Below are 13,736 nucleotides of genomic sequence, written 5' to 3' on the forward strand. Positions count from 1 at the left end.
TGATAATTTAGGTAACTTTGTCGGAGGTCATTTTTCGTAGTTCATACTGTGGTTTTAGTCTTCTATTTTTTTTTTTTTGGGGGGGGGGGGTTGTACTTATTCACTTTAAGTCGTTGGTGGTAGTTTGCTCGCTTGACGTTTTTTAGTGGTCAAATATATTGTTAACTAATGTAGCTTAGTCGTGTAACCATACAACCTTGTGGATTTGATTTTGTGGTTTGAGTGCTGTTTTTCTGAGGAATCGTTTTGAAGATGTCATTGTTGGAAGGGATCGCCACAAATTGTGATGCCACGGTGTGTTGGTTTTTCAACATGCTCCCAGGTTTTATTATTTATCTGTATTGAATTGGTTCCAAAATTGTGAAATAATGAGTGGTGAGCTTAGATGCTTTTTTTGCTGTCTTTTTCTTGTGAGTAGAGATTCTCATTTTAGTACTTCTATAAAACTCTGCCATGCTAATCGGAGTTTCGCAAGCGGAGAAGTGTATAGGTTGCGCCGTTCGCGCTGATTTTTAGCACTGGGTGTTTGTACTGCGTAGTGAAATCAGCGCGGAGGCTGCCACGCGCAGCGCAACAGGGGGTTGCTTCTTTTTGCAGCTCGAGTAGAAGTTCTACCTGAGGGGCGGCTTCCTCAATGCAAACGTAAGGTTTCTCAACGCGAGCAGTAGCAACCATCCATGACCGCCTGCATCGGGAAACATCCCTGAGAGGTGGTCTAGCGTTGGAGTTTCCTTGCTCGCCAATTTAATGTTGGAGAGCAAGGAAAAACTCTACTCCAGGATGCAGAGTTTTCTGGAACTCAGCGAAGCGCGGAAAACTCGGCGAATGGAGTGAGTACACCACCCAAGATTAGTTATGTTGTCATTCACATTTTTCTTCAGATTACTATAGCATTCAGCATGGAGCAATAGGTCATCCCACTTCAGCCATTGGCTGATTTCTCTGTGAGTGACAGCTTCCTGCTGTTTCACATGGAGCATATCCACCAGTGGCGGCTCGCAGCGGTAACGCTGTGGGGTAGGAGAGGGGCGGGAGTGGGGCTGGGAGGGGTGCAGTGGAGTCCAACATACAATGGCATGTATTTAGTTATTTATTTACGTTTACCTTTGCCGTCGTATGTCGGACTCCACTACTCCCCCAGCCCCGCCCGCTTCCCCACCCTACAGTGTTACCACAGCGAGCCGCCACTGATATCCACCCATAAATAAGCTAACTTGAGTGCCAGGGACTACCATGGCAAAGTGTGCTTTTTAAGACCAAAAATATTTTTGCTTTTACCAATATTTTTTTTTATTTCTTAAGACCCAGAAGGCTCCGCAAACATAAACGTTTAACAGGAACAGTGACAAACCAGCTTTGACAGCACCAGATCTATTTTATTTGCCCATGCTTGTTTTATTAGGTTTTTTTATGTTTGCTTTTTTCTATTTTGTTTGTGAGTGTAAAGCAGGGTGTTTTGAGCAAGTTTAGGATTTAGATGTGAGCTCAGCATTATTATACATGTGTGGACTTTTGATTTCCCCTTAGTTCGTATTTTGGGGTTAGTAGTGCGTTTTTTAATCTTCAAACGTTGAGATGTGTTGTTGCAGTTATGATAATGAAAGCAGATACATGCACTTTCTTTTTTTCAAGTTTAGGGTTGGCTTTCATCTTCATTATTATATTCTGACTGCCCTAGTTACTTTCATGTTTTTTCAGTTCTGTTCTCACACATACAATTTTGGTTGTGTTTTTGTTCTTTGTGTTGCAGATACTTGCGAGCAATGTATTTAGAAATGCAGTACGTTTGGGATATTTAAGGGTGATTTTTGGCTTGTAATAATTTAAGGAACTTGGACTTTATACTATTTAATGTTGTATATCAATATTCATCATATATTTGTATTATTTTCCTGCTAGACACACTTCTGGATACAAAATGGGCATCCTCCGAACTGGCTTGGACGGCTCACCCAGAAACAGGGGTATGTTTATTCAGTTTATTGTTTATTTTTTTGTTCTCTCTAAATCTTATCTCAATCTGTCTGCATTTTCTTTAGAGCTCAGTGATTCTGATCGGAAGGCGTCGGCCACTGTTTAATGAATGTAATACATTGGTGAATGGTGAGCGGATCAACGACTGATTCTGATGTGGCTTGTGTGCTTGATTATAGTGAGTGGTTTGGTTGAAGGTGAGAATGTGGTATGTGGGTTGAATTTATTTGATGATTCAGATTGTTTACTTGTGGTGGGCAGATTATGTTTGTCGCTGAGGGGTGGTTTGTTGGATAAATGGAACTGTTATTTCTATTATTCAGTTGGATTAATTGGGTGCATAAGAATCTTTTTCGTCAATATTCTGTTCCAGTGGTTGTCACAAGTAAATTGACTTCTTGAATGATTCAAAAAGCGCATTGAATGCTTTAGTTGAATTACTGGTGGAATTGGTTGGTGGAAACGATGTGAAACGTCGGGTATCACACCCGACATCACACCCGACATCACACCCGACATCACGTCTGATAGTGAACCCAACAAAATATGGTGCGTATCTTCACAGTTGTAAGTTGTCTCTTACGGGTTGTCCAACTCGATTGATCCTTTTACTTAGTTTCTGGGATGTTATAAGTTATTTAACAGCTTGAGAATTGGCAAGATCTTTTTCAATGTGATGGTGAAGAATGTTCTTGATGAAAATGAAGTGAGGAAATGTAGAATCCAGACCCTGGCCATCAAAAGACGCCGCAATGTGATAAATTCAGGAAGTTCTCAACGTAAATGCCACATTTCCCAATGATAGTTGGACCTCACCCTTGGTGCATAGTATAATTTGTGAATGAGTGGTCTGAGACTACATACGTATTAATTCTTGTGAGGTATTTTACTGGTGGGGGGCATTTTCCATCCAAGATCATTTAAACACCCTAACTTTTGCATCTTTCTTCTTCTTGCAGTGGGAAGAAGTCAGCGGCTATGATGAAGCCATGAATCCCATTAGAACTTACCAGGTGTGCAACGTCCGGGATCTCAATCAAAATAACTGGCTTCGGACAGATTTTATCGATCGACGGGAATCTCAGCGGGTCTATGTGGAGATGAAGTTCACGGTGAGAGACTGCAACAGCATCCCCAACATCCCTGGCTCCTGCAAGGAAACTTTCAACCTCTTCTACTACGAATCGGACTCAGACTCCGCTTCCGAAAACAGTCCTTTCTGGATGGAAAATCCCTACGTGAAGGTGGATACCATTGCCCCGGATGAGAGCTTCTCGAAGCTGGAGTCTGGCCGGGTCAACACCAAGGTTCGCAGTTTTGGGCCGCTGTCTAAAAATGGGTTCTATCTGGCCTTCCAGGATCTTGGCGCGTGCATATCCCTAATTTCTGTCCGTGCTTTCTACAAAAAGTGTTCGGACACCATAGCCGGCTTTGCCGTATTTCCTGAGACCTTGACTGGAGCAGAAGCTACATCGCTGGTCATCGCTCCCGGTACCTGTATTCCTAATGCCGTGGAGGTATCTGTGCCCTTGAAGCTGTACTGCAATGGGGATGGCGAGTGGATGGTGCCCGTTGGGGCATGCACGTGTGCAGCTGGATATGAGCCTGCGATGAAAGATACTCAATGCCAAGGTAAGAGCTTACCTCGTAATACTAGAGACTCGTCACTGTGGTGAGATTTCACCATAGTGCAGAACCCTTCTTAGGCTGTGGTTTGTAGAGCTGTATGTCTACGGTAGCAGTCATGACAATGCTGTAGGCTTTCCAAGTGTCTCCTGGTAGAACTAATAGGGGAAGAAAACACAAACGAACGGGGAGGGTCAATTTACCTATTCGCTTCTGTTTTACCTACTACACTAGAGGAGATGAAGCTCAAATTCTGAGGCCTGGTCACTCCTTTACCTAGAACACTGGTAGAGATTAGCACAGGCTTTTACCTAGAACATCAGTAGAGATGAGGATAACTTCCCCTTTAGCCAGCATACTGGTAGAGATGAGGGCTGGATTTCTCTTTACCTAGAACATTGTTGGATATTAGCAGAGGCTTTTACCTAGAACAGTGGTGGAGATGAGGGCTGGATTTCTCTTTACCTAGAACATTGAATGATATGAGGGCTGGCCTCCCCTTTGCTTAGGTTGGGAGGGTGCTCATCTGCATACTTGGGCCCAGAGCTGTCGAATGCCACCCCCCTTACCGGAGTCTGAGAAGCTGTACCCCTTTGACAGTTTTTTGGAGGAACCTGCAGACCTAGATGTTCCAGCACTGATGGCCTTCTATGCCTTACCTCTACCTAGTGCTGGGAATCCCTTTTTTGGGTAGCTGAGCGTTTTACAAGATGCAATAATAATAATCATAGTAATAATATTAGAACACTGGTAGAGATGGGGGCTGGATTCCCCTTACCTACAACACTTGTAGAGACGAGGGCTGGCTTCCCCGTTATCTAGAAGATGTGTACAGAGGCCGCTGGCTTCCTTTTTGCCCATTACACAGCTGAAACAACGCCTTTCTTCACCTTCACACTGATGGTGACGTGTACTGGCTCCATTTTGCCCTATACAAAGATGGAGGCTGAGGGCTGGCCTTCACCCTTGCACTGTTAGTTATAAATTGGGTTCTCCACTGCATTTCACTCTGTTGGAGACCAATGCTGCATTCATTTTTATCCATTACCCTGATAAACAGAAGAGTACCCTTCCTTTCCCTTCCTTTCCCATTACACTGCTGGATGCAAGGTACTCTTGTCTCTGCAACCACATGGCAACGGGTTGGTTTTTCCCACCTTTTCCTTAAACCGTAGCAGAGATGTGATTTTGGTTGGTAAACTTTGCAGAAGTAGAAATCCGGGTTGTGTACAACATCAGAGATGAGAGTTGACCTTTGTTACAGCCACTGTTGGAGTAGAAGCGAGGGTCGAGGCTCCCCTGATTGCAGTGGTGGTGTTGTTTTTTTTCTTTTTTTCTTTTATGACACACAGAATGTGCTGATAATCCTTGTCTGCATTAATTGGAGTATTATAAATTGTACAGAAGTGAAGTATATATGTGCATTCTACTCCCAGCTTGGCATAGTTCACTTGTTCTTACTCACTTGAGAAGCTCAGATTAGCCTGGAGTAAAACCTTCGTAAGAGTTCAGCCTGTGGCAGGCCTTGTGTTTGGTGTGTAGAACCTTTCAATAGAAAAGAGTGCAAACTTACAACAGTGTCCAGAACGCCAGATCAGAAATATGGTCCCCCCTCTCTAGAGATTTGAGAATTTTAAAAAAATTCTATGTACCCTTTTTCAGTTTCAATATGAATTGTTTTGTATTCTTCCCTTGTTTGATAGACAAACTAAAAAAAATAAAAATATGCTAATCTCAAAAATCCATTGGTGTCTGGGGTAGGTCTCAATTCCACGCCTGACTTTAAATATGACCACTATTCTAAAAGGTTTATTCCAACATTTATTGTATGTTATTTTATATACGTGGGTACCATGAAGGTCTGGTGGCATGTGGCCCTCCCGGCACCTATGGTGGATTCCCATACAAAGGCCGAGAGGTGGAGGGTGAAAGAGTTGGGGACATCAGAACAAAGATGAAAGAACGCAGTCGTGTTCCCACTCCATTTCCCCCCAGTATCTCGGTTATGGACGCTGATTGTAGGATGCAGGCACTGCAAGGGGTCTCCTCTTGTGAGGAGTTCAGTTTGTTTGGGCTCAGACGTATTTTGTGAATGCCAGGTCGGATCACGAGCTGAGCTTGTCTTGGGAAAGTTGTGGGGGAGGGGTGTTGGAGATCTCTGTAAAGTGTGAATTAAAAGAGACAAAAAATTATGATTTTTTGGGGTGCAAAGCTTCTGAATCTCGTGACACTGGGGGGATCTGTTCCACCAGACACACCCTTTTTTCCCAAACTTTGGGGTCTAATCACCATCCAACCACTAGGTGGCAGGAGCGTGCAAAGCATGTGCATGTATATCTGACATTAAATTTGAAAACTAGGGTTATAGGTAAAAAAAAGTGTCATTCTTGTGGGACGGAAGAATGCGTAGGAGAGAGAGTGAAATCACTGGTTTAGGAGTCCAGCAGTCAGTCTGCGAAATTCAAGCCCATCAGACGGTGTCTGCAGGAATGTAGCGTGCAGCTGCTCACAGGCCCGGAGCAAGGTGCATTCCCCGGGCCCGGCTGACGGACCCACCGGGCTTTTTGTTTCACTGCTCTGAACTACAAGCTCGCGATTAGTCGCCCATTCATCAGCTGACGGGTATTGTCTGATGTCTGAGTTAAAAGCGGCATATGAATTTAGCCTGCAGCAGACCTTTGACCCCCAACCATCCTAATTCATCTTTCATATCTCGAGGCACCAGTGGTGGGAGTGGATGAGTAAAGGTAACTTAAAAATAAATAAAAAATCCTATTGCTCTTGCCACAGTTTCTAACTCTTCAAGGAAAATGTAGCGCTTCGACGCTGAATTATTTGCTGTAGCACAGTGGATGTCTGCTGAATAGCTAGCAGCAGCACACACAGCATCAGCAAAGAGCCAGAAAGCCACATAATGCATGCCCCTGCACGGCCAAGTAGCCCGGCCGAGCAGGGATGCGCACGAGCACAGAGTGGAAAGCAGTGGAAGCCGTGAGCAGGCAGTGACGTAGAGGTGGGCCGTCCCAAAGTGAGATTAGAGGGGGCATTATGCCACAGGGCCGTGCACCTACTTCAACATCTATTTATTGATTAATAAAGAGAGCATGCCATTTTTTATTTATAATGAGATAGCTAACACAGAGCTGCCGCTAGACGGCGCCAGACACTGAAAAAAAAACAGAACCCCGGTTCTATTTCCCTGGGGAACATTTATGTATACTTTGAATCCGGTTCATGTTACCTGGCATAAACGGAAACATTGGGTCCCTGTATGTGTTTTTTTTGTAAAAAATTATAATTATGTTTTTATTTAAAAAAAAAAAAATCTTAACCGAACAAAAAAGTCTGACAAGCCCGAAGTACATCGCCGAAGAATGTAAATGAAATAAGGGCCGCTGCACAGAGCCAGAAAACCACGAAGTGTGGCATTGCAGCTGATGGCACACTACTGCAGCTCAAGGGCAGCAAAATGCAGTGCTCAGCACAGAGGCAACAGCGCTGAATGTAAAGACACCCAGCAGCACAGCCATAGGGCTGCTGATTGCAGTGCTGCTGTAAGGAGCAAACGTTCCTCCAATAGCAAAATATTTGATGAACAAAAGCCTGTAAAATATACACGTTCAAAGACGACTGCATGGCAGTCGTGCTTGCAACCATTGGCTCTTTACCTAGCATCCTGCAGAGTAGGCAGCCACACCAACTTTACACTCCCCTAGATTCATGTAAACACTTCGCCTTATCAGGATCTATAGAATAAATGTAAATTGTAGCAAATTCGCTCCAGGATATTCTTTTGAGTACCGGCAATCCACACGCACTCAGGGCGCCTCAAAAACCTTTCTCTAGCGCCTACTGCCTTTGACAATATTGACCGCCCACCCGTTGAGTCAACAACTTGTCCAAAGTGATGGGGAAACCATGAGTGAGTAGGGCAGTGTCTGCTCGGTGTAGAAGGTATAGGTGCGCGGACTCACCAATTGACTTATTTTTTTCTTTTTTTTTTTTCCTTATCTTGATTTCACTAGCCTACTTTATTGCCACTCTAGCTAGCAATTCATGTTTGCCTCCAATAACTATCGTTACTGGAAAATTTCCAACATTGTAACTGCTTGAAAACCTCATCTTGCCCTCTGGGTCTCTTGATTCAAAATGGCGTCCAGTTCGCCATCTTGGCACAGAAGAAATTACCTCCAGTCACTTTCCCGACAGGATCTGGAGCAGTGGTGCTATGTTACCTGTGTAACCTGTACCTCAGACAAGAAGCCTTGCTACTCCTCGAACAGACAACACCCTACTATTTATTCCAAGCCCTACATTCCTCAGTGATTTAGACTGCAGTCAGCAATTGTGCCTTGCTAATCACAAAATTACGTAATTAACAAGTCTACACCTAGTGTGGTTCACCAGGGTGTATTCACCCATTTGGAATGTTCCAATGTCAGGAGGGGAATGTGTCCGCGGGAACACAAAGATGTGAGCAGCTAATACTACTTCCACTGGTGAAAAATGTCCACCGGATGACGTTGGAATAGCCTTTCCTGTTCGAAAGGAAATCGTCCAATATATGTTTCCCCAAAAAAATCCTGCTCCAGGATTCCAACAATCCAACACTACAACAATTCCTTGGCACCTGAAGTTTAAGCTGGCATGGTTTTTCTATTTCTTTTGGGGGTGGGTGGGGGGGGGGGGGGCGAAAGGCTTTCTCATCTTAGATTTCTGAGCCTCATCGAAAACCATGACCTACCACACACCACCACCTAGCTTTTAGAAGAATCATCATAGCCTGAAGCGTTACCTCGGGTGCCACAAATTGCATTGTATGGGCACTAAAGTGCCTAGAAATGCAGGACCGGAGTGTTAACATGAACATGTTCTGTTCATTTCGAGCCTGGTTTGTCTCGTGACACAGGTTCAAGTGGTCACCATGAGATCGCAACCCACTGCATTGTGTCTCCCGCGCTAGGAACTCAGACAGTCCCTGCCTGAATTGTAGCATTCCAGTGGGATTATACATATCTTGAAACCAAATGTGGGCTATTTTTAAATAAACTATTTTGGGGGCGGTTTCCACTTCTCTCCCTCGTCAGCTCAGTATGCAAAGCGTACTCCTGGTGTGCCGCGAGGCGTGCATGATGTAAAAATTAATAAGGAAGAGCTTGTCCACCCCTGTGGTCAACTGCGCCTTTTGCCTGTGCATTAATATGATGCACGCGTCTCCTGAAGTGCCATTCCCGCAGTGCTCTCTGGCGTGCGTAAGTGCTTTGAAGACCTCTATTTGGGCTATGTGTCCTTGTCAATTCCCTGAACAAAAAATGTGTCGAGTACCAAAATCCAATTTTATTATATAACGTTTTTTGTACTTTTTTCTCTTTCCATACAAATGTTTGGATTGGGATTCATGGGGTAGTTTGCACCTGTGAGGTCTACAACCCCCACCCCTGAAAAACAAGAAAAAAATTGGTATATTCTCTCTGAAGCAGTCCTTTCAAGATGCCAGTAAAGAGCAGTGACTAGGGGATGTAAAGTTTAGAAAGAATACCGGCAGTACAGCCGTGTGATCACTACCAAAGTTAGAGGAACATCATTGCAAGGACCGCTCTGAGGCTCCGAAAATGTTAGGGTGACACAAATGCTCGGTGATGTGGGTGGGTCCTGGCCGTCCCAGAGAGGACATGACCTTAAAGATCGACCAGTGCTGGGGTTGGGGGTGTCAGATGGCCTCTCCCATCTGCTATGGAATTTTACCCTCTGAAGTCCACCCTCCACCGCTGGGTCGCACATTTACTGGCGAGTCACGTTTCTTAGAATATTTGCTGTGCTGCTCTTGGAGGCTTGGGGTGGCGAGATGGGAGTGATGTGCATTATACTGGTGTTTGCACGGTATTGGTCGGGAAGGAGCCCCAGTGCTTTAATTGGGGCCCAGAGCAGAGGCTGTGAGCATTGCTGTAATGTTGTGCAGCATTTAAGGGTTATTCACTTTCTAGTGTTTTAAGGGTTCACTATGAAGTATTTTCGTATTCAATAATAGTGGGGAAGGGCACTGCCATTTTTGGGGTGGTTGGTGGTGCAGGGACTTACTGTTGTACATATTTGGTTCTTCTGCTATGCTGTACTTTTAAGCATTGCTGTGCAATGGTTGATTGGTGCTTTAATTTGGGGTGCACTGTGCATTAAAGCACACTGATAAGTGCAGTAAGTTTGTTTTAAAGCTGAAATGGCACTTTATAAAGGATCCAAGCCGTGTCACCAGCCCCACCGGTCCTTATCCTAAGGCTGCTGTGCATGGTGGGCGTCGCCTTCCACCATGGCCTCATACCGCCTGAAAGTCTGGGCCAGCGCACTCCGCATTTGCCTAATGGCTTTTCCAGGGGCTGATTTCTGCTTATTCCTCTCAGAGATGGGGGTCAATGCAAGTTTTATGGACTAGTAAAAATGCTGTGGCTGGCAGAGAGGTCTAACAGTGTATCGTGTTCTTTCTCTCCACCCTCTCTCTTCCTCCCCATCTTTTTTCACTCTGCCTGGCTCACCCCTCTTGTCTTTACATTCATACTTTCTTAAACAACCCGTGCAAAATATGCCTTCACATATTTTTCTCTCCCTAATTATTCTCACCTACACGATTTACCAATCCCCTTTTGTTTCTCTTCCTATATTTTGTCTTTTGTTCTCTTTATCTCTCTCTATTCCTTCTTGTTTATGTGCGCTTTTCTCCTCCATCTTTTTCCATCCCTTCTCTTTACCACTCGCGTCCTTTTGGTCTCCCTCCATCTGTCTTTGACTCACAGCCTGTGGTCCAGGGAACTTCAAGTCCAGGCAGGGCGAAGGCCTGTGCACCCCTTGCCCACCCAACAGCAGGACGAGTTCGGGGGCTGCGACCATCTGCACTTGTCGCAATGGCTACTTTCGAGCCGACACGGACTCCGCCGACAGCGCCTGCACCAGTAAGTGCCTTTTCACTGCACTTCTCTGTTCTTTCTGTCCTGTGGTTCAAGGCGGATAGGTGATGGTTGGGGCTGCTCGCAGTTTCCTGTTCTTACTCTCTTTACGTGTGTGCAACAGGTTTGGGTGGTTTTTGCTGTTGGCTGAAGAGTGTGCAAGTTTCGTCCCCTCTGTATGTTCTCGCTGTCTTTGGGTTTCTGGAAGTCTGATAATTGTTTTAACTTTTTTTTTTTTATTTAGCCTTAATGGTGTTGACTGTTCAGTCACTGAGTGTATAAGGCCGATTGTCAGCATTTGGCTCTTCTTTCTGTTACGAGGCGTGTGATGGCTTTTACATTGTTTTTTTTCTATTCTGTCTTTGGTTGTTGAATTGTAAGTTGGCTTCGCTCATCTTTTCTTGCTGTCAAGGCATTTAAAGTTGCTGTGTTTGTGGAGTTTTGGTTGAATTTATTTTCCTGGGTTTGCATGCAGAGCTGTGGTTTGAGTTTGCTTGCTCTTAGCTGGGTTTTGGGTTAACCCTTTCTAGGTCATTTTGAGCCTGTGACCACGTTAGAGCCATGCTTGCTTTTGATGTTTAAATTGTCTGTGTGATTTGGTGGAGTTTCTGTGGTTTGCTCAGAATTAGAGCTCTAACCTTTTCAGCGAGTGGAGCTTTTTTAGGATTGTTTTCTTCACTATAATGGTCTTGTTTTTCGAGTGCTGCTGCTGCTGTTGTTGCTGGTGCTGCTGTTGCTGCTGTTGCTGTGGCTGTTGCTGTTGCTGTGGCTGTTGCTGCTGCTGTTGCTGCTGCTGTTATTGTCGCTGCTGTTGCTGCTGCTGCTGCTGTTGCTGCTGCTGCTGTTGTTACTGCTGTTGCTGCTGCTGCTGCTGTTGCTGCTGCTGTTATTGTTATTGTCGCTGCTGTTGTTACTGCTGTTGTTACTGCTGTTGCTGCTGCTGCTGTTGCTGCTGCTGTTGCTGTTGCTACTGCTGTTGTTGCTGTTGCTACTGCTGCTGCTGTTGTGGTGTGGTGTGTGTGTTTTTTTAAATTAATTTTCCTGCCTATTGGTGAATCACCTGTTCTCCCCTCGTTATTTTTGTAGTACTCAAAAGCTTTTCTCTCTCCCTCACGATACAGGTGTCCCTTCCTCACCCAGGAATGTGATTTCCAATGTGAATGAGACCTCACTGGTTCTGGAATGGAGTCCGCCAAGGGACTCCGGCGGGCGAGACGACCTGCTATACAACATCATCTGTAAAAAGTGCATCTTGGAGCGCCGCACCTGCTCGCGCTGTGACGACAACGTGGAGTTTGTTCCCCGCCAGTTGGGTCTAACCGAAAAGCATGTCTACATCAGCAACCTGCTAGCTCACACGCAATACACCTTCGAGATCCAAGCCGTCAACGGAGTGTCCAACAAGAGTCCTTACTCACCACAGTTTGCCTCCGTCAATATTACCACCAACCAGGCGGGTAAGCATCAGGAGGGTTTCTTATGGGTTGTTGTTAAGAGCTGTTGCATATGATTTTCATAAATCTATACGTCTAGCAATGCATGTAAACATTCTTCCTGTCCACCTGAACCAGTGCCGGATTTACTTATATGCAAAAGGCATCCGGAGGGCAGGCGAAGCGCGACCGTGCAAACGGGCTCTCGTTTCTGCACATGTTCTCAAGGTTCATACGCCTCCCACCATGAGTTGAGTCCTTGCCAAGTCGAAGAGAGCCGGAAGTGGAAATGATTACTCTCTAGTCCGTGCCATTGTTGCTCAGGATTGGCAGCTTCCCGGGTACCGCCTCCTCTGTAGACCTTAGCACAGATTATCCAAGTCTTGCTTTTATGATTGGGGTTTAGGATTTATAGGTCCAACCCAGAATTGCATTAAGGTGTCGATGAAGGGCCAGGCAGAAGTGGGGTGGTGCTGCTGTGCTCCCTACTTCTCCAGTCTGGTATAGCCCTAGGGGTACTGGAATGCTGAGAAGTTAGGATTGACATGGCGGTTGGTCAGCGTTGCTCACGATTTATTCATGGGGAGCCAGTAAAGTCACCACGGTTGGTGGTGGTAGCCCTGCTGAGGTTCCATGCTTTATTTTCTCTGATCGGTTTCAGGGTGCTGATGAAGTGATGGGCAGTGGGGCCATTTGGGGTACCATCACTTGGGTCCAGACCCCTCTCGACATTCAGTCCAGTCTGTGCTGGTGCTGTGAATGGTGTCTGGTTGCCCGCAGAGGGATAGTTGGTGGGCAACAGGCTGTTTGCCTTCGGGATCCCACTCGGTCAGACCCCTGTTTGTTCTTCTGCCTCTATTGTTCCGGGGCTTGGTATTTAATCCGCCTCCTCTCTTTCCTGAGAATAGTTGACCTGGGGACGGAGGCAAGAAACCCCGTTAATCTCTCTGGACGTGTAACCGGCACAGATGGCTTCCTCCTCCCTTCAGACGTCACTCCCTTTAGGGTCACCGTCTCCCAATGATTTTACTGCAGCCTCGTTGTCCGCTCTATAAGCATCTTTTGCGTCTTTCGTCCCACTCTCCAACACCCTCTCCTTTAGGCAGTCGTATGTTATGTTATTCCCCATCTCTCCTTGTTGAGCTCTCTTATTGCCCCGCAACTCCTTACACTGGGGCTTTTGAATACCAAGAGCTTAATCTGGCACCAGCTGTGTCCCCCTGTGGTCCTGAGGCTGGAGGATTTTCAGGATCAGGCTGATTTTCAAGGTTACCACTGTGAATTTGAATTAGCAAAATGTGTGCATCCATCCTGGCCCTGTGCTGGACACCCCTTTCTTGTGCACTAACCTGCGCTGGGCGCCCCTGCCTTGTGCACTGTCCACAGCCTTCCTCCTTGTGTCCCAAATGGTTTGTGTGTCTTACTCCACTTGTTTGTCTCATCCGCCATTTCCAAACCCTCTTAATCACTTCTTCTTGAGTTATCCTAAAACACTACTGCTTTTCTCCCACCTTTCCTGTGTGTGCACTACAGAGCCATCCCATTTGTAGACTACCACAAACCTATCCAGTCACCCCTCAGTGCCTGAATGACCTTATCCTGCCGCCATCTTGTTCCCCGTGAACTCTTGCTACCTCCTAATGCCTGTCCAGGGCTCCTTAGCCATATGCACCGCCCCTCCCTCACAACCTCCTACGCACGGCTGTCATGTCGGTGTCATTGGACCCCCTCCTAACCTCTCTCCCTCTCTCCTTGCCCCTCTTTCCTC

General features: G+C 45.8%; 1 protein-coding gene across 6 annotated transcripts in view; it reads left to right on the forward strand.

Moving 5' to 3' along the window:
* Positions 1–13,736, forward strand: part of EPHB3 (EPH receptor B3) — a 69,681-nt gene that overhangs the window by 39,515 nt on the left and 16,430 nt on the right. For all 6 annotated transcript variants that reach the window (XM_086944419.1, XM_086944423.1, XM_086944421.1 and 3 more), the window contains exons 2-5: positions 1,900–1,964; positions 2,934–3,606; positions 10,386–10,541; positions 11,657–11,992. In XM_086944419.1, coding sequence (XP_086800545.1) covers positions 1,900–1,964; positions 2,934–3,606; positions 10,386–10,541; positions 11,657–11,992 — 1,230 coding nt within the window. The remainder of the gene's footprint in view (positions 1–1,899; positions 1,965–2,933; positions 3,607–10,385; positions 10,542–11,656; positions 11,993–13,736) is intronic.

Source organism: Lissotriton vulgaris, chromosome 11, assembly GCF_964263255.1.
Source record: "Lissotriton vulgaris chromosome 11, aLisVul1.2, whole genome shotgun sequence".
Taxonomy (NCBI): Eukaryota; Metazoa; Chordata; class Amphibia; order Caudata; family Salamandridae; genus Lissotriton; species Lissotriton vulgaris.